The 18,639-nt window shown below is 40.0% G+C and overlaps 1 protein-coding gene across 5 annotated transcripts in view; it reads left to right on the top strand.

The window, feature by feature from the left end:
• RNF170 (ring finger protein 170) overlaps positions 1–18,639 on the top strand; it is a 73,630-nt gene that overhangs the window by 9,535 nt on the left and 45,456 nt on the right. For 3 of the 5 annotated variants that reach the window (XM_074994586.1, XM_074994583.1, XM_074994585.1), the window contains 3 exons: positions 4,359–4,499; positions 13,928–14,003; positions 15,300–15,408. In XM_074994586.1, the coding sequence (XP_074850687.1) occupies positions 4,366–4,499; positions 13,928–14,003; positions 15,300–15,408 (319 nt within the window). In that variant the 5' untranslated portion in view covers positions 4,359–4,365. The remainder of the gene's footprint in view (positions 1–4,358; positions 4,500–13,927; positions 14,004–15,299; positions 15,409–18,639) is intronic. The other 2 variants (XM_074994588.1, XM_074994587.1) reach the window with 1 other exon arrangement.

The raw sequence follows: 18,639 nt of genomic DNA, 5'->3' as shown, positions 1-18,639 counted from the left end.
TACAGGACCTAACCAGATCAGCCACACCATTGTGGGTTCATTCAGCTGCACATCTACCAATATAATTTATGCCATTATGTGCCAGTAATGCCCCTCTGCTACGTACATCGGACAAACTGGACAGTCTCTACGTAAAAGAATAAACACACACAAATCAGATATCAGAAATGGCAATATACAAAAACCCATAGGAGAGCACTTCAATCTCCCAGGCCACACAGCAGCAGACTTAAAAGTAGCTATCCTACAGCAAAGAAGTTTCAGGACCAGACTCCAAAGAGAAATTTCTGAGCTACAATTCATCTGCAAATTCAACGCCCTCAGCTCAGGCTTAAACAAAGACTGTGAATGGCTAGCTAAATACAAAAGCAGCTTCCCCTCCCTTGGTGTTCACACCTCCAGATCAACTGCTGGTAGTAAGCCTCACCCTTGCTGACTGAGCTAACCTTGTTATCCCCACCCTTGCTCTGGCTTCTTTATACCTGGCCCTGCAGATTTCCAAGGCCAGCATCTGATGAAGTGAGTCTGTGCTCACGAAAGCTCATGCTCAAAACTTTTCTGTTAGTCTCTAAGGTGCCACAGGACCCTTCATTGCTAGTGCAAATGATATTTCCTTCTTTTTCCTTTTCTTGCTCGAGAGCCCTTATATGTTGTATTAGAAATTCCAAGAGTTTGAAGATGACTGGCAATTGAAAATGTCATTGGTGTCCTTTTCACTTCTTTTTGATGTTTAAAGAGGAACTGCAATTTTTTGCTGTTTTTTAAGAACTTTGCTCTTCTGTCTTTCGTAAATTGGCTTTGCTTGAGGATAGTGACTTTTCTCATATCTTAATTGAAAGGCAATGTGGGAATAAATAAAGAGAGAGTATCCCAACTGATTGCTTTTCTTGACAGCCATCCAACTGAGTAATCAGTTCTTGAAAGTCTGAGTAAAAGTTATTTCTCTGAATTAAATAATTGTTTCTTGTTTTACCCATCATTGTCTTCCATGAAAACTAGCATAAACAAGAACTGAATTTCTAGTGTAAAAGAAAATAATTTTTTTAAACAAGTGCCTTTCTGAAGAAGTGGATCTGCCCCCCAAAAGCTCATCACCTAATAAATTATTTTGTTAGTCTTTGGCTGCTTGTTTGTTCTGTCCTCCTTTTTATATAGTCAAGAAACAGCATCAATTGTTAACACAGAAAAGTAAGTATATGTTTTAAATAGATTATTTGGCATCTGAAAAATGCAGTCTTGCAGTTATGTTGGTTCAACTAAAATTTGTAAGTTGAAAATTTTTTTAAAATAAGTTTGCATAAATAATGGAGCAAGTCAAGAATTTCATAAAATACTTAAATACAAATCTGAATTATGTATGTAGACTCATTGTTGACTCTCCAGAGGAAGTCCTGACACACTTGACTGATATTTCAGTAAAAGTACATGAGTAGGGAGACAGAAATCCAGATTTAGTTCAGTTTCCTACATACCCCTAATCCTTATTCAAACCCAGACATAGAAGCAAGGAGCATGGAATGAAGTAATTTTGGTCCTTTTCTTTGTGAGCTAAATTTACCTCCAGGTCTCAAAACAAAAAGCAGTCAAGTAGCACTTTAAAGACTAGCAAAATAGTTTATTAGGTGAGCTTTCGTGGGACAGACCCACTTCTTCAGACCATAGCCACACCAGAACAGACTCAATATTTAAGGCACAGAGAACCAAAAACAGTAAGCAAGGAGGACAAATCAGAAAAAGATAATCAAGGTGAGCAAATCAGAGAGTGGAGGGTTGGGGGGGAGGTCAAGAATTAGATTAAGCCAAGTATACGGATGTGCCCCTATAGTGACTCAGCAAGTTCCTGTCCCAGTTTAAACCACGTGTTAATGTGCCGAATTTGAATATAAAAGCCAGCTCGGCTGTTTCTCTTTGAAGAGCGGTGCAAAAGTTCTTTTTCAGTAACACACATACCTTTAGGTCATTAATAGAATGCCCCATTCCATTAAAATGTTGACTAACTGGTTTGTGGATCTGGAGTGTTTTGATGTCTGTTTTGTGCCCATTAACCCTTTGTCTAAGGGAGTTAGAAGTCTGTCCAGTATACAAAGCATCTGGGTGTTGTTGGCACATGATGGCATATATGATGTTAGTAGAGGAGCATGAGAAAGTGCCCGTGATTCTGTGAGTAACCTGGTTAGGTCCAGTGATGGTATTTCCAGAGAAGATATGTGGACAAAGCTGGCAGCGGGCTTTGTTGCGGGGAAAGGTTCCAGGACTGGTGTTCCTGGGGTATAGGCTGTGGCTGTTAGTAAGGATCCTCATGAGGTTGGGAGGTTGTCTGTAGGAGAGAACAGGCATGTCACCCAGGGCCTTCTGGAGTGTGGCATCCTGATTAAGAATAGGTTGTAGGTCTTTAATAATTCGTTGCAGTGGTCTGAGTTGGGGGCTGTAGGTGATGACCAGTGGTGTTCTGTTCTTGGCTTTTTTGGGCCGATCTTGGAGTAGCTGGTCTCTGGGTATTTGTCTGGCCCTGTCGATTTGTTTTTTACTCCTGGTCTGTCCTTACCATATGCACACTATGCAGCTGTAAAAGGTACCTGAAATTTGCGGCAATACTCTGCCTTAATGTCCACTAACCTGCTTTTCCTATCCCTGGTCTGTGGCTCCGCTTCCTACAGATAGGGACTTGTACATAAGGACTAAAATATCTTCAAAAACAGCAAGAAGTCCTGTGGCACCTTATAGACTAACAGATATTTTAGAGCATAAGCTTTTGTGGGCAAAGACCCGCTTCGTTAGTTGCAAAGATTTTCATTACTCTACCTAAGGTGAAGCCTGCTGTAGCCTGCTTAGTAAAGGAAATAATCACACCAGTTGAGCAAGTGCCCCTACTAAACCCATAGCAAAAAGAATAAATTAATGGCTTAGACTAAACTTGGATACAGTCGCTTCAGCCCTGTTAGCATTGGCTTCAGTCTTGATGGGTGGAGGTCTGTATTCAACTGGAAATTTTCCTGAAGCCAGCTCAATTTTTTCTTTTTGTTTTCATAATGTTCACAGCTGTGATTCAGAGCCCTTTTTGATTGTGCCAGGAGTGATTTATCAGCTGGCTGAAGCCAATTTTATTTTGTTTACATCTCCAGCAGTAGTTCAGTCAACATTATCTTTAGAAGGCATGTTGCTTTGATCTTTGCAGATGCAATGTTTAAAAAAAAAAGTATGTGAAGGAGTAGCTCAAGGAGTAATCTGAAAATGACCTCTTCTTTAAGGCTTAGGAGGTTTCTAAACTGTGCTCAGAGGAGCGCTCCCTGTTTGAGGAAAGTGACCAGTTGTACTGTGATAACTCTCCACAGGTATGTTTACACAGCAGCCTTATTCCAAAATAAATTATTCCTGAATTGCTTATTTTGAAAGAATGCTGCTACACACAAAAATGCATTTTGAAATAGCACAGAGAGCTACCGAGCCAATTTCGAAACAGAGGCGTCGGACACACTATGGTTTATTTCGAAATAGGTTCTGTCCCTTGTCTTAACAGCCCCTTTTTCCAAATAACTATTTCAGAATATGCACTATTCCTTGTAGAGTGAGATTTACTAATTTGAAATAAGCCAACTGCTATTTCAAAATAGAGGTTGTGTTGTGTAGACACTAGGATAGTTATTTCAAAATACCTTTGCTGTGTAGACCTTGCCCAAGTTTCCAGCAGATGGGAATGGAGCATGTAGGAAGGGCAGATATAGTGAAGACCAAGACTAGGAGGTATGGTTACTTCCTCACCCTTTCCCCCATTAATACTTCTTCAACAGTTTTCTTTGTAAGTATATGCTAAACAGTGGATTTCTCAGAAACTCCCATTGACTTCAATGGTAGCAAGATTAGGTTAACATTTATTACTTATGAAAATCCTACTTGTAGTTCCCATGAATACGGGATGGTCCAAAAGACAGTGTCTGTTAAGATGTTGTCTACTTTATGAATAATTTTGAGAACCTCCTGGCTCACCTTCGCACTCCACACCATGGATACACTCTCGAGAGTATATTTGGAACACATGTCAAATCAAGCACTCTCTCCTGTGAAGGATCCCTAGGTAAAATATTTGGCAGATTCAAACAAAAATCTTTTTTTTAACACTTCAAGGAGTACCTAATCATTTAAAACTTTTGCTGGTGTTATAATGATATTAGTTCAAATAATTCAGCCAACTGTGTATATGTGGTCAAAGTCAACTTCTTTCCCTGCTTTTTTTTTTTGTTTTGTTTTAAGAGGGGCGGGAGGTATATTCCAAGCAGTAAATTATATATAGCTTCAAGAGTTCTGTTTATGTGGATATATATATATATATGTATATATATATGTTCTTTTTCACATTTTAGACGTGGAATGGCCAGTCAACAAGCAGAAGTTCAGAGTTTGAAACTAGATGATTCGTTTATAGAAGGAATAAGTGACCAGGTATTGGTGGCTGTTGTGCTCAGTTTCACTTTCATTGCTGCTCTGGTGTATATTCTTTTAAGGTGAGACACTGTTGATAGGAATTGAGCGATATATACCTTCCAGCATTACTGTGAAGTTTTTATCTTTTTGTGTTAAATTGAGTATTTGCATTAAAATGTAGAATAATCATTCTGTGTTAGTGAAATGTGCTGTTGACCACGTAGTCTAGATCTCTTGTTATTTGATTGACGATTGCTTGACACAGTTTGATGTTTAGTCTCTAACTCATACTGAAAAGACAAGTTTTGCAGGAATGATGCCAAATGCTTTCCCTGATCTCAAGCTGATCAGACTGAATAGGATCCAACATTTTATGAGAATGGAAATTAGTAAATGTATGGCTTTCATAGCTAATATCATAATCATTTGTTAAAGGTAAAGATGTTAGTACAATGAGGAATCCTGTGTCACCTTAAAAACTGACAGATGGAATTGGGCTTAAGCTTTCAGGGGCAAAGACCCACTCCATCAGATGCATGTTTTTGCATATACAGCCTAACACAGCTGTCCTGAGAGATCATAGAACACTAGAACTGGAAGGGACCTTAAGTGGTCATCAGGTCCAGTCCCCTGCACTCATGGCAGGACCAAGCACCATCTATATTATCCCTTTAGATATTTCTCCAACCTGTTCTTAAGTATCTTCAATAATGGAGATTCAACAACCATCCTAAGAAATTTATTCCAGTGCTTAACCACCCTAGCAGGAAATTTTTCTTAACGTCCAACCTACATCTCCCTTGCTGCAATTTAAGCCCATTGCTTCTTGTCCTAGCTCATCACCTAATAAATTATTTTGTTAGTCTTTAAAGTGCTACTGGACTACTGTTTTGTTTTGATAGTATATGGACTAGCACGACTATCTCTCTGTTACTAGGCTAAGGAAAATAAGTTTTCTCCCTCTTGCTTGTGACACCCTTTTAGGTCCTTGAAAGCTGCTGTCATGTCCCCACTGAGCCTTCTCTTTTCCAAATTAAGCAAACCCAGTTCTTTTAATCTCCTCTCATAAGTTGTATTTTCTAGACCTTTAATCATTTTAGTTGCTCTTCTCTGGACCCTTTTCAATTTCTCCACGATTCCTACAAGTGGGGCCCAGAATAGGATACAGTACTCCAACTGAAGCCTAATCAACTCAGACTAAAGCGGAAGAATGACTTCTTGTGTCTTGTTCAAAACACTCCCATTAATGCATCCCAGAATCATGTGTGCTTTTTTTGCAACAGTATCACACTGTTGACTAAGACTTAGCTTGTGGTCCACCATGACTCCTAGGTCCCTTTCTGCAGAACTCCATCTTAGATGTTAATAGTGATTCTGTAGTAAAGGTTGCAGTTACACGTCTATTATAAATCCTACTTTTAATGCTCTTAAACTTTTGAATGGGTATGCTTTAAGTACTGTAGGGTAAGAGGAGATTTTGGGGGGGCTGGGGGGAGCGGAGGGTCATCAGGAAGGTTAGGATTTAAAAAAAATTATGTGCCAGGTATTCAAAATGTATTTGAATCTTCAGAAATGCTCTTTTTAACACAATCAAGTTACTAATGATTGTTCATCAAATTAATAGTCTAAGCTTCAGACTGCATGTCATTATACAGGTTTATAGAGATTTGAACACAGCAGATGTTTCACATCCAGGGCGCGTAGGAGAATATTTTTAAATAACCTTCATTGTTCACTTGATTTCCGTCACTGAATTCTGCATGAAAAGATATGCATGCTGTCAGAGGCATGCAAGTGGGAGCAGGGACAGCTGTAGAGCAAGCCTTAGTGGAACCTGGAAGAATCAGGGGGGTAGATTAAATGGTGACATTTAGAAGCAGTTCTGAAGTAGCACATAGGGTAGAACAAACACTCCATAGTCTCCTGTATCATTAGAGGAGGGTGCATCCCTCCTGCAAGGGTTACTTCTGGCTCTCAGATCCTGCAAGACTCGCTCTTATTTTCTTTCTGTATTCTTTTTCCCAGTTCTTCAGGCTTTTTCTCTGACTTGACCCATCTGGGGTTAGAGTTTTGTAAATTGAATGTATAAACATATACATAGGGCTTCTCTTTGGGAGATTGCTTAATTTTATTTTCAGTGTTTGTGTTTAGCAGTTTTTAGTTTTATGTCAATGTCAGAATTGCGTTTTGGTCTGGAATTTCCCAGTACATATACTGTGTCGATACTAATCTCTTTGTAATACCCCTTAGTGGGCTTTCACATAATACTGTTTTGAACAGCACAACATTAAAATGAATTAGGGAACTGTTAGTGTGTGCCAGAAGGGTCTACATCATAGTTTCCCAAACTATGGGTCGGGAAGAAATTCTGGGTGGGGGGAACATGAGGCAACCTATTCCCCACCACCACCAGTCATTCCCCCCACCTGAAGAAAAAGCTGGCCCTTGCTTCTAGCTCTCAGCCCCTGCCATTGCCATTTCACATGGGGGAGCTGGTACAGCCGCTACAAAAAGCAGGCAGCCAGTGAAGGCCCACCTGGAGCTAGCTGTCTCATACAACGGTGAGCGAGTGTGTGTTGGGGGGAGGGGAAGGATGGGTTTAGATGGGGGCTAGCGCTGCCTGGGTTTGGGGGATGGAAAGCGGGGGGCTCAGGCAGGTGGCTTACAGGCGGATGGCATGGCTGGCTTGTGGTAAAAAAAAGAGGTTGGGGGGGCATGAGGGTTTCTTAAAATCAGAAGGGGGGCATGATGCTGAAAAGTTTGGGAACCAGTGGTCTACATCATCCAGTTCATGTGCAGCCCATTAGTGTGATTTAAAAGTCATAACCCCTGTAGTCTTCTTTACTTCTTCACTGGAGATAAGACCTCAGAAGACAGGTAACTCTTCCTGTATTTACTGGATAAACACCATTTTGTTATTTATTTTTGGGTGTTTTATCAATGTTTCTTGGTTAAAACCAAAAATAAGTCATAAGTATAAACACATTTGTATATATGTACTATCTAAAATGTTGGTACTTAAACATTTTGATAAGTTTAATTTGGAAATATTTTTAACTTTAAAAAGGAAGGCAATAGAAGTATTAAGGAGGAAAGAAGATCAGAAGTATACATAGAACAAGGGTTTTGAATTAGCAATATTGAAACAGGCAGAGTTTGCTTGGAATTGGGGCTTTGGGGATACATGAGTACGATGAGGGTTGCTGATGGCCTGAGCTAGGGAGCTAGTCAGCATGATAACTTGTTCAGTGATATGTACAGAAGACATAACATGGAGCCGCTTGTGTGTCCTAAATGGTTATTTGCTGGAGAAGCAAACTGGATTGAAATGCAAATTCAGTGCTTTTGTGCTTAAGGTAGCGTTTATCAGTGTAATTCTTGAAAGGGTTGGGAGTAGGGATGTTAAAAGGATTAACCAGTTAAATAATAGTGTTTTAACCCAGGTCCCACCACAGCAAGGGCTGCTCCAGCCCGGAATGGCTTGCAGCAATCACAGTTAACTGACAAGGCCAGTTAACCAGAAAGCATTGTGGTAAGACTCATGCTTACCAGTGTGCCTAACAGTTACCATCCCTACTTAAGCATCCTGAGCTTGAAAGATAGTAGGCACTCTGACTCCCTAACCTAGACTTCAGGATTGTCCCCACCTTAATTTACAAACCTCTTGTGTACCTCTCCCCATCTCCACCAAGTACTGGGCAGTAATGTTTGATGGGGGTTGGGGCACTTCAAGAATTTGGTAAGTGGTCAGGGGCCACACTTGTCCACGTTATTGGTGGAGACAATGCCAGGTCTGAGTTGGAGTTTTCCATATGGGAAGGAGCTCTGGGTAAGGGATTGGGGTGCAGGATGGGGTATGGTTTCTGGCAGGGAGTTTGTGTTCAGGGGAAGCTCTGACTGGGAGCGGGGATACGGGAGGGTGTTTGGGTGCAGGAGGGGATTGGAGTGTGGGAGCAGATGCCAGGTGCAGGCTCTGGCTCAAAGGTACTTACCTCTGATGGCTTGCGGCCAGCAGCCCAGTGAGGTCCTCAGGCAGGCTCCTTGGCTGCCGTGCCCCATGCTGCTCAAAGAGGCCAGGTGCTAGGGCCAGCATGTGTGTCTGCATAGTGCATCCTTTGGGAGGAAGGAGGCAGAGGATCTCTGTGTGCTGCACACACCCACAAGCATGGTCCTTGAAGCTCCCCTTGGCTGGGTTCTGATGAATGGGAGGCTGCAAGGATCGTGCTGGATGGAAGAGGGTAGAGACACTCTTTTCCCCGAAGGGCACACCACGCAGAGATACATGCTGTCTGCTCTGAGTGTCCTGCGGGGCCATGGCAGCTAGGGAGCCTGCCCAAGGTTCCTGCTGGGCCAAAGTTCATCAGATCCAAATGTTTGGTGAGCTGGATCTTGCCTTCCCTGGCTCAATGCTATACCCTCCATGCTGCCAAATCCTGCATCTGTTCCCCTCCCCCCAGTCTCTTCCCGTCCATGGTTCTGTCTGCTGCTCCTATCCACTTTTAAACACTTAATTTTAAAATACTTGAAGTTAGGTACAGGCAGGTGGCAAATATAAAATAGGCAGCAGGAGGCTGGGAAGTTTGGAGTGGGGTTCATGATGTGAAAGGGAGGTGTCAGGGGAGGACAGCGGGAAGCAGTTCAGGATAGGGTGCAACTGTATGTTTGTGTGGGAGGCTTGAGGGCAGAAGTGGAGTGTGAACAGGAGGGTCTGTCGAATGGACATGATGATTTTTCCCCTTTTTTATTATAGAGCAAAATTCACAGGTCAGAATCAGTTCATGAATTCAAAATCTGAGCTGTTGAAGATATTAACAGTAAAAGATAATAAAGCAAAAGATACAAGATAAATTACTGAAAATCTTGCAGCTATTTAATTCAGTCATTAGAATGACAATTTTGTTAAGTCAGTTTGCCTTTATAAGTAACTAAGTCTTGACAAATTACAGTCAGCTTGCTGCCATCCTCTCTAAGAGCTGGGAGTTAGTTGTCACAACAGACAGAGCTGATTCGGTGAAGTCTTAGCTCACCCAACAAGCTAAAAGGAGTCAAACAATCTAGAATATTGTATCAGAAACTACCTAATTATCCCTCATGACTTTTATAACCCCCCCATCCAGTGTCTTTGTTATCTTGTCCATTGCACATCAGTAGTCTACTCTATTGCGCAGTTTTCACTCTTAGAAGTACAGGTTGAGCCTCTCTAATCCAGCACCCTCAAGTCCTGACCAGTGCCAGACAAGAGGATTTGGTGGACCACAGAAGGTCCATATTGTCTGTCAGCATTAGCAACACTTCCTTTGCTTACTTGTCTCTTAGAAGACATCTAGGGGTAAATAACAGCACAGAAGACAAAGGCTGTGGCCACACTAGCCCCTCCTTTCAGAAGGCCTATGGTAATATGGCACTTCTGAATATGCTAATGAGGTGCTTCCCTGAATATGTGGCACCTCATTAGCATAATGGCAGCTGCGCGCATTTTGAAACTGCTGGTTTTGAAACACATGCCACCCATATAGCTGGGGGCCTTTCAAAAGACCCCCCCCCCCATTTCAAAAGCCCCTTCTTCCCAAATACAGATTGGAAGAAGAGGCTTTTGAAATCGGGGGGCTGTTTTTGAACATCCCCCAGCTACATGGGCGACTGCGTTTCAAAACTGGCAATTTTGAAGCGTGCACAGCCACCATTATGCTAATGAGGCACCGTATATTCATTGCAGTGCCTCATTAGCATATTCTGAAGTGCCACATTACCATAGCTCTTCCAAAAGGAGGGGCTAGTGTGGCCACAGCCCAAGAGCCAAGACTGGTAGCTGGAAACAAGCTTTATGGGACGATAGAAAACCTGGCCACGCCCATGATAACTGGTCATCCAGCTAAAATCATGCCAGGGAGTTCTGGATTAGAGCAATTCAACCTGTACAACAATTTTTCCAAAAGAGGTGAAACATACAAAGACATTCCCTTTGTTACCTTTGTTTTTTAAGAGGAAAATGCATGTTGAATGGAGAAGGAACAGTTATGTCAGTCAGATTCACAGTTTATTTTGTGAGTTGGTGGTGGCTATTGAGTCATTCTAGCTGTTGTGTAGTTAAACACTCAAAACTCTGGAAATTTGTAAGTGAAGATTGCACATCTAATCTTCAATCTGCCTTCATAGATACATTATGATAAGCTTTAATATAGTCACACATAATTTATTATCTAGTCCAATATAATATAAAATTTTTCCCATCCTCTTGTAAGGCATACTGTGAACAGAGCAGGGCTCTTTGGGAGCTCTTGATGTATTTTCTGTGCCCATTGCACAGTGGATGTCCTTTTCTTCATTCACTGAGCATCTTGTGTATAAGGAACAATGGCTTATATATGTGTATGTCATGTTGTAAAACAATACATCGTACAGTTGCCGAGCATGCAAGTACTCTGCAAACCATTTTCATTTATTTCTGAAAGATTAAATAAGCTGTGGAATGCAAAAAAATGCACTAAAAAGTTGTTAAAATTGCAAAGTTACATATGAAAAATTGAAAAAGTTCATGGAGCTATTGCGGAAAGGGGCACTTTCAAGAAATATAAATAAAATAAAAATTAGTGTTCCAGCATAAAAGCTGAAAAACATGTATAAGTCTGTTATAAACAATTCATATGTTCCAAAGCAAGAAGAGTCCATTGTGATCAGCTAATCTGATCTCCTATGTAACACAAGTCATAGAACTTCCTCGGAATAATTCCTACAACACATACTTTAGAGAAAGACATCCAGTCTTGATTTAGAAATGATCACTGTTAAAGAATCCTCCACAACTCTTAGTAAATTTTTCCAATTATTAATTATCTTTCCTATTCAAAATTGTCTTATTTTCTCTCACAAGCTTCAACTTCTAGCCATTGGTTCTACACTAGATTTAAAGAGCCTATTATTAAATATTTATTCCCCATGTAAATACATGAAGATTATAATCATGTCAACCTCAACCTTCTCTTTGACAAGCTAACTAGATGAACTCTTTGAAACTAATGCAATAAGGCAAGTTCTCTAATCCTTTAATCATTCTCTTGACTCTTCTCTGAACTTTGTCATTTTTCAACATCCTTCTTGAATTGTGGGGCACCAGAAATGGACACAGTATTAGAGCTGCAGTCATACCTGTAACAAATACAGAGGTAAAGTAACCTCTATTCCTACTCAAGGTTGCCCTGTTTATACAACCCAAAAACATGTTGGCTCTTTTGGCAAGAGTCACGCAGGAATTAATAAATTGATTATCTGCAACCCCCAAATCTTTCTCAAAATCACTGTTTACTGAGACAGAGTTCCCTGTCCTATAAGTCTGGCCTGCATTCTTTGTTCCTAGATGTACACATTTACATTTAGCTATAATGAAATGCATACTGTTTGCTTCTGCCCAGTTTACAAAGTGATGCCAATTGTTCTGAATCTGTGACCTGTCCTCTTTGTTATTTACCATCCCCAATTTTTGTATTATCTGCTAATCTTTTCATCCATGATTTTCTTTCTTTTCAGGTCATTAATAAAAATCTTAAATAGCATAAGGCTAAGAACTAGTTTTTGTGGGACCTCATTGGAAACAAACCTGCTTGATAACTATTACCCATTTACTTAACAAAATGCTAAGTGATCCTTCAGTATCTTTTCAGGTGACTATACAAGTAGTACAGCAAAGTAACTTTGCTGATGAATCCTAATTTTTTGCATTTTGTGACTCCTTTTAACTGTACAAACTTAATAACTGGGCTCACTATATTTTTATTGAAAAAAATGTGCTTGGCTAAGTTACCATGTGAATGCTCTAAGGTCTTTTTTGAGCATTTTCTTCTGAGTGGGATATTTAGTTTCTCACATACCAACTGTCCCAGAAGAAGATACAGGACAGTAGTCTTGACATTTTTTATGGTGAACAGCAGTTCCCAGGAATGCCAGGTATCTCAGGAGGTGAATGTGCACTGCAGTGTCAGAAATAGAGTAGTTCTGTGTTAGGCTCAGTTAAAAATCTTAGAATGCTCACTAGCAGTATTTCAATTGCTTAGATTTTATTTTGCTTTTATTTTTAATCTTTCACCAAAACAAAGGCACTTCTGAAAGAAGAAAAGTGCATTGTTTTTCAAAGTGGCCAAACTTAAAAAAAAATCAAACATACCACTGAAAGAATTTTGCTCAAATGTTCAAAAAATTAAATCTGTTAAATTTAAATTTGAGTAAATACCAAACATGGCTGTTTAATCCCAAAGGATAATGTTTTAAAAAATAATAATAATAATGAAAATGGGCTGATAATGGAATTTCTTTGCGACATCAATGGTATTAAGTGGTATTTCTATTCAATATAATACTGAAAATTGTTATCTCTGGTATAATATTTTCAGCTCAGATTAATGATACCACACTGATGCACTGAGAGATTTCCATGTGGCCTGCTCACGTCTGGAGAAAAAGTAATGAATGTTTATCTCCACCCATGTGTTATCTGTCCTCAGTGCAATCCTTCCTTTTGAGTCTCCTATTAAGTACTCTCTTTATCCTCTCTAACCTGTTCTTGCCACTGGAGTCCTCAGTGATTTCTTTTATATTTTAAAGGCTATAATATAATATATTATAATATTTTATATTATAGGTTTTACAAGATCTTTGTTTTGAAAAACCAAGGAAAAGCATGCCTTTTCTTCTCTTCAGTGTTATTTTGTAGCCCTTCAGAGAGCAAATGCAATATTTTTTTAAAGACTATTATTTTAGAGTTAAAGTATTTGCATACAGCAAAGAGGAAAAAAGTCACAATTGTTCCCAGGCATAAATGAATTATTAATGGAAAGAAAAAAATATGGTAACTCTTATATCTGAATTAACTAAAATATATTTACAAATAACTTATTTTACACATAATGGTTTTGTTTTCACTTATTAAAACTGATCATTTTCACTCCAAGCTGTTCGTGAGTATTGATCGTAAGGAGACTGTTTTTCCCTAACGAAAGGGCATAGTGCTCCTTAGCTAAGAACAGGGGTTTTCAACCTTTTTCTTTCTTAAACTCCCCAAGAAAAAATGGTTATAAAAACTCCACAGTCCACCTCTGCTTCAGTAACTGGATTTCTGCATATAAATGCCAGGGTAGTCCCAGTGTTAGGGGGTAGCAGGCAGGGCAATTGCCCTGGACCCTATGTTCAGCCCTGGGTTGCATGGCTCTTGGCCCTGTGATTTAGCTTTCTGTCCTGAGCCTCAACGAGTCTAATGCTGGTCCTGTTCGCAGCCCCCTGAGTGGCCCTAGAGTCCCATTTGAGAATCACTGGCTTAAAATATCAGTGACACTCTTTGAAACACAATTGCTCATCCAGTTTCCTAATTACACTAGGATTTTATTAAAAATCCATTACAACAAGAATGAATTAATTTCCCCTCTGTTTGATTATATTTTCAAAATTGCTTTGTTTTTAAAACTTTTTTTTTTCAGTGTGCTGACAATCATTCTTCTTTCACGTTTTTCCTCTCTCTTAGAAATGAGCACCAGAATATTCATCCAGACAACCATGAGCTAGTGAGGGCACTTCGGCAACAGCTTCAAACAGAACAGGTACCGTGCTAGATGTTGGAAATGTCCATCCATGTTATAATATGTGGGGTAGACCTGATGCTGCTTTACTGTTTAAAAAAACTTTAAAAAAATTCTGAAGCAGGTTACTCTGGAAAAAGAAAATGTGTCTGTGTAATTTGCATAAACTCCATTGGCAGTGGATAAACTTATCAAAACTAACTTCAGCTATTGATGAAGTGACAGATTTCTTGTATGGATAGCATGATAGCCCCATGCAATTTTAGAACATACCTACATTTGAAAGGGCCTGTCAGCTCTATCCCCATGTTTCACTAATTGGAATCCATAATGTCTTTCAGAATATCCTTAAAGAAGCCCAGGAAAGTCACAGTTTTCCTTATGGGGGAGCATAAGTCAGATTAGAGTGCATGCTCCCTACACAATAATATAGAGTTTAGCAGTAAGAGGTCAGGAAGTCAAATCTGGAGTTCAGTATGCAGCTATGGAGTGCTGACCAAAAACATTTAGGTTAGATTAACCAGCTAAGTTTGCTGGAGAACCGCACAGTAAGCCAAGGCCCAGTGAGCTCAGGTGATGAGCCATTCAGGCCTGCGAAAGGCATATTTCCCTTCCTGTCACATAGGAGGACAGGAGATTTCTCGTCTGGAGTGTCTGGATTACATATATGGGGCCAAGTCTCCAGAAGTGGAAATCAAAACCTGTCTGTGTTCCTCTGTCAGGTTTTATCGTGATTCTTTAATGAGAAAACCATGGAAGGAATCCCAGGATTAGCCAGGCGGTCATCAACATGTTAGAATTGTTCAAGTTCAAAGCTGACTATCCAGTGTGTGAGCTTGTCACCAAAAAATGCACAGGCTGGTTCTACAAAAGGGCCCGGGGCCAAAATTTCTTAACATTGTTAATGCTGATGCTGCGTCTCTTGCCTAGTACTGACAGGCTTTTCTAAGTAGTGAAATATGGAAGCTAGTTTTTTGAGTGTCACTTACACGTCAGTCTACCTGAACCTAACGGATTCTGTTTGTTAAATATAGAATCACAAGGTCCTATTTTCATTGTCTTTAATCAGATTGAAGTGTATGCTGTGTAGAACAGATGGAAGAAAATAATGCGCTTGTTACACAAACACCTGCTTACTAAATTAATTTTTTCTATATAAATATTCTATTTCTGCTCTTATTTAGTCTTAAGTTTGAGTCATCTGTGTCTGACTTCTCTCAAGTGGAGAATATATTCTGGGTTTTTTTAAAACTCACATGCTTTTCTAAAATGAAGTTAATTCCTGAATAATGTGTACTTGTTTTTTTGTCCCAATAGGATGCATCTACTGCCGATAGACATCGTTTCTATACAGACATGTCTTGTCCAGTCTGCTTACAACAGGCTACCTTTCCCATTGAAACCAACTGCGGACATCTTTTCTGTGGTAAGTAAAAGTGATCAACACATACTTTAAATATCAGAATTGTTGATTTATCATTATCACCACTTCATTAGAGAATTAGCATCCCACTGAGGCAGTCAGGGCAGGTGACACTTCTCTGAGGACAAAACCTCCCCTTCCACTATAGTCCCACCCAGGATTTCGGCCCAAGGTGGTGTCTTACTTCTATGAGAGCCAGAATATCTTTCTCCTGGTCTTCTATCTAAAACCATGCGCAATCAGCAAGCAGAGACAGTTACACACTTTGGTTGTCTAATGCACCCTAGTGTTCTACCTTGAGCACACCAAGCCTTTCCCCAGGTCCTACCAGCTATTTATCATAACAGCAGACAGGATGAAGGGTGTCACGATGTTCTCAAAGAGAATTGCCAGTTGGATCACTACGTGCATCTGGACCTGTTACTAACTGGCTCGAGCTGAGCCACCAACTATAGAAATGGACCACTTGACCAGGGCTCAAGCATTCTCAGCGGCCTTCCTGGGGCATGTTGTAATCCAGGACATCCGCAGGGCTGCACTGCAGTCTTTGGCATGACCCACATTCGTGACACACTGCACCATCACCCAGCAGCCAAGAGGCGATGCTGGATTTGACACAGCTGTGTTGTAGATGACTCATCCATGAACTACTGCCGGTCTCCAGTAGTACTGCTCAGGACTCACCTATAAGGGAATGGACATGAGAAAGTACTTGAAGAAGGAAAGACAGTTACCTTTTTTTACAAACAGTGTTTAAGATCTGTTGCTCATGTCCTGTCCATGACCTGCCTTCTTTCCTCATTGTTGGTGTTTCCAGCAAGAAGAAGCTGGGTGGGCGGAGGAGAGGAGGCTGGTGGCACCCATGATACTGAGACATACAAACACCATTCTAGAGTATGCCACAACTAGTTCCCTATGGGTACAGTTGAGAGAAAAACGTCTGGCACCAGTGAATGTGGCAAACATACACTCCTACAAGGGAATTCACATGAGCAACACATCTCAAAGAACACCCATTACAAAAAAAGGAAACGTTCTTTTCCAGTTCAACTCAGGCAGACATGCTTTCCTGGCCTGAGAGAGCTGACCATTTGCTTTCTGATCACTTCCAGACATCTTTTTGTCTCCTTGCCCAGGAAAGTAGAATGATCCTTCACCCAAATATTGCAACACTTTGTCTCAAAGCATGGTTCAAGGGATTAAAGACAACTTGCTGAGAGAGAGTAAAAAGAATTTTATAACATAACAAAAAACAGTCTACTGTCAAAAATGGACAAGATTTTTTTTCTGTGTATGACTTCAGACATATTTCACCACTGACCTCATCATTTATTGGATTGCACTGTAACACTAAAAAGTTTGGAACTATCTCTGAGCTCTGTTACAGTCCATCTGGCAGCCATCATGGCTTTTCATTTTTCCCCACCCCACAACAGTGAGGTTCGTGAGGGGCCTAGGAAATATCTGTCTGCCAGTAAAACGCCCTACTCCAGTTTGGGACCTCAGTCTGGTACTTAAATGCCACTGTTTGAACACCATAGGGGAACACGTCTTAAAGAGCCACGGTTATGATACAGGTTGAGTGACCATTTCTGCAGTATCTTAATATTCTTGATTTGCATAGAAAATCTTTTTCCTAGCATAATATTATTAAAAATTAATAGCTCAATGTATAATATCTAGAGGAAGTGCCTAGTAATAGACATTCAGTGGCTAAAATTACATTCTGAAGGCTTTTTTTTTCTGTGCTACCAGGCTTGAAATAAAAGTTTGCACTCATTTGAAAATATGTTGTATCATATATACATATGATATATTCTTAAAGTTTCTAAACTTGGGAAAAACAGAATTAACTGAAAACATTTTAAAGTAAAACTGGATATACTGAAGTGGCACTTTTGCAAACACTTGTTTTAAAAAAAAATCTGTTGTGTGTTCTCATCAAGGACAACACATTTATACTAGAAAAATTGAAATATTGAAGAACTGTTTCCCAGGAGTTTGTTCTGGGACCAGTCCTATTCAGTGTATTCATAAATGACCTGGAAAAAGGGGCAAACACTGAGCTGGCAAAATTTGCAGATTAAGCAAAATTACTCGCAATAGCGAAGTCCCATGCAGACTGCAAAGAGCTGCAAAAGGATCTCTGAAAACTGGGTGACTGGGCAACAAAATGGCAGATGAAATTTAATGTTGACAAATACAAAGTAATGCACATTGGAAAGCATAATCCCAACTTGTGCATATAAAGTGATAGGTTCTAAGTGAGCTGTGGATAGTTCTCTGAAAACATCCACTTAATGTGCAGTGGCACTCAGAAAACCAAGAGAATGTTGGGAATCATTAAGAGTTAAAAAATAAGACAAAAAATATTCTATTGCCTCTACATAAATTGATGGTACACCCACATCTTGAATACTGTGTGCAGCCGTGTTCCCCCCATCAGAAAAAGATATATTGGAATTGGAAAAAATGTTCAGAAAAGGACAATAGAAATGATTATGGGTATGAAAAGGCCTGTCTTTAGGATGGGCTGGGGGGTAGGGGGAGATTGAGGTCTATAAAATCATGGTGTGTGTACAGAAAGTAGATAAGGAAGTGCTAGTTATTCATTCTCATAATACAAGAGCTAGGGGTCACCAAATGCAGTAATAATCAGAGAGTTGTTTTTTTTTTTTAAATAAAGGACCATTTCTTCACACAACACAGACAACCTGTGGAACTCTTTGCGAGAGGATATTGTGGAGGCCAAGAGTGTAACAGTTAAAAAAGATTTAGATGAATACATGGAGGATAGATCCATCAATGGCTATTAGCCAGGATGGGCAGGGATGGTGTCTGTAGCCTCTGTTTGCCAGAAGCTGGGAATGAATGTCAGGGAATGGCTCACTTGATGACTGCCTGTTCTACTTGTTTCTTCTGGGGAACTTGGCACTGGCCACTGTCAAAAGACAGGATACTGATCTAGGTGGACCTTTGCTGTGACCCAGTATGGCTGTTCTGATGTTCTTACCTTGCATTGTTCACATCCCTGTCTTACTTGAGGTCTCTGTAGGGATAATATTCTGTAATTTTACTTTGTTAAAATCTGTTTATCATTTTGATTTCCCTCCCTTCAGATTCCAGCATTTGAGATTCTTGAACAATAATTCTTTATCTGATTTCATCTAGTTTCCTGTGCAGCTATTTTAACTTATACATTATTTGAAAAGTTAGTTGGAGCAGATATGGAGA

Source organism: Carettochelys insculpta, chromosome 5 (genome assembly GCF_033958435.1).
Source record: "Carettochelys insculpta isolate YL-2023 chromosome 5, ASM3395843v1, whole genome shotgun sequence".
NCBI lineage: Eukaryota > Metazoa > Chordata > Testudines > Carettochelyidae > Carettochelys > Carettochelys insculpta.
The sequence above is the reverse complement of the archived record's forward strand: the minus strand, read 5'-3'. Positions and strand labels throughout refer to the sequence as shown.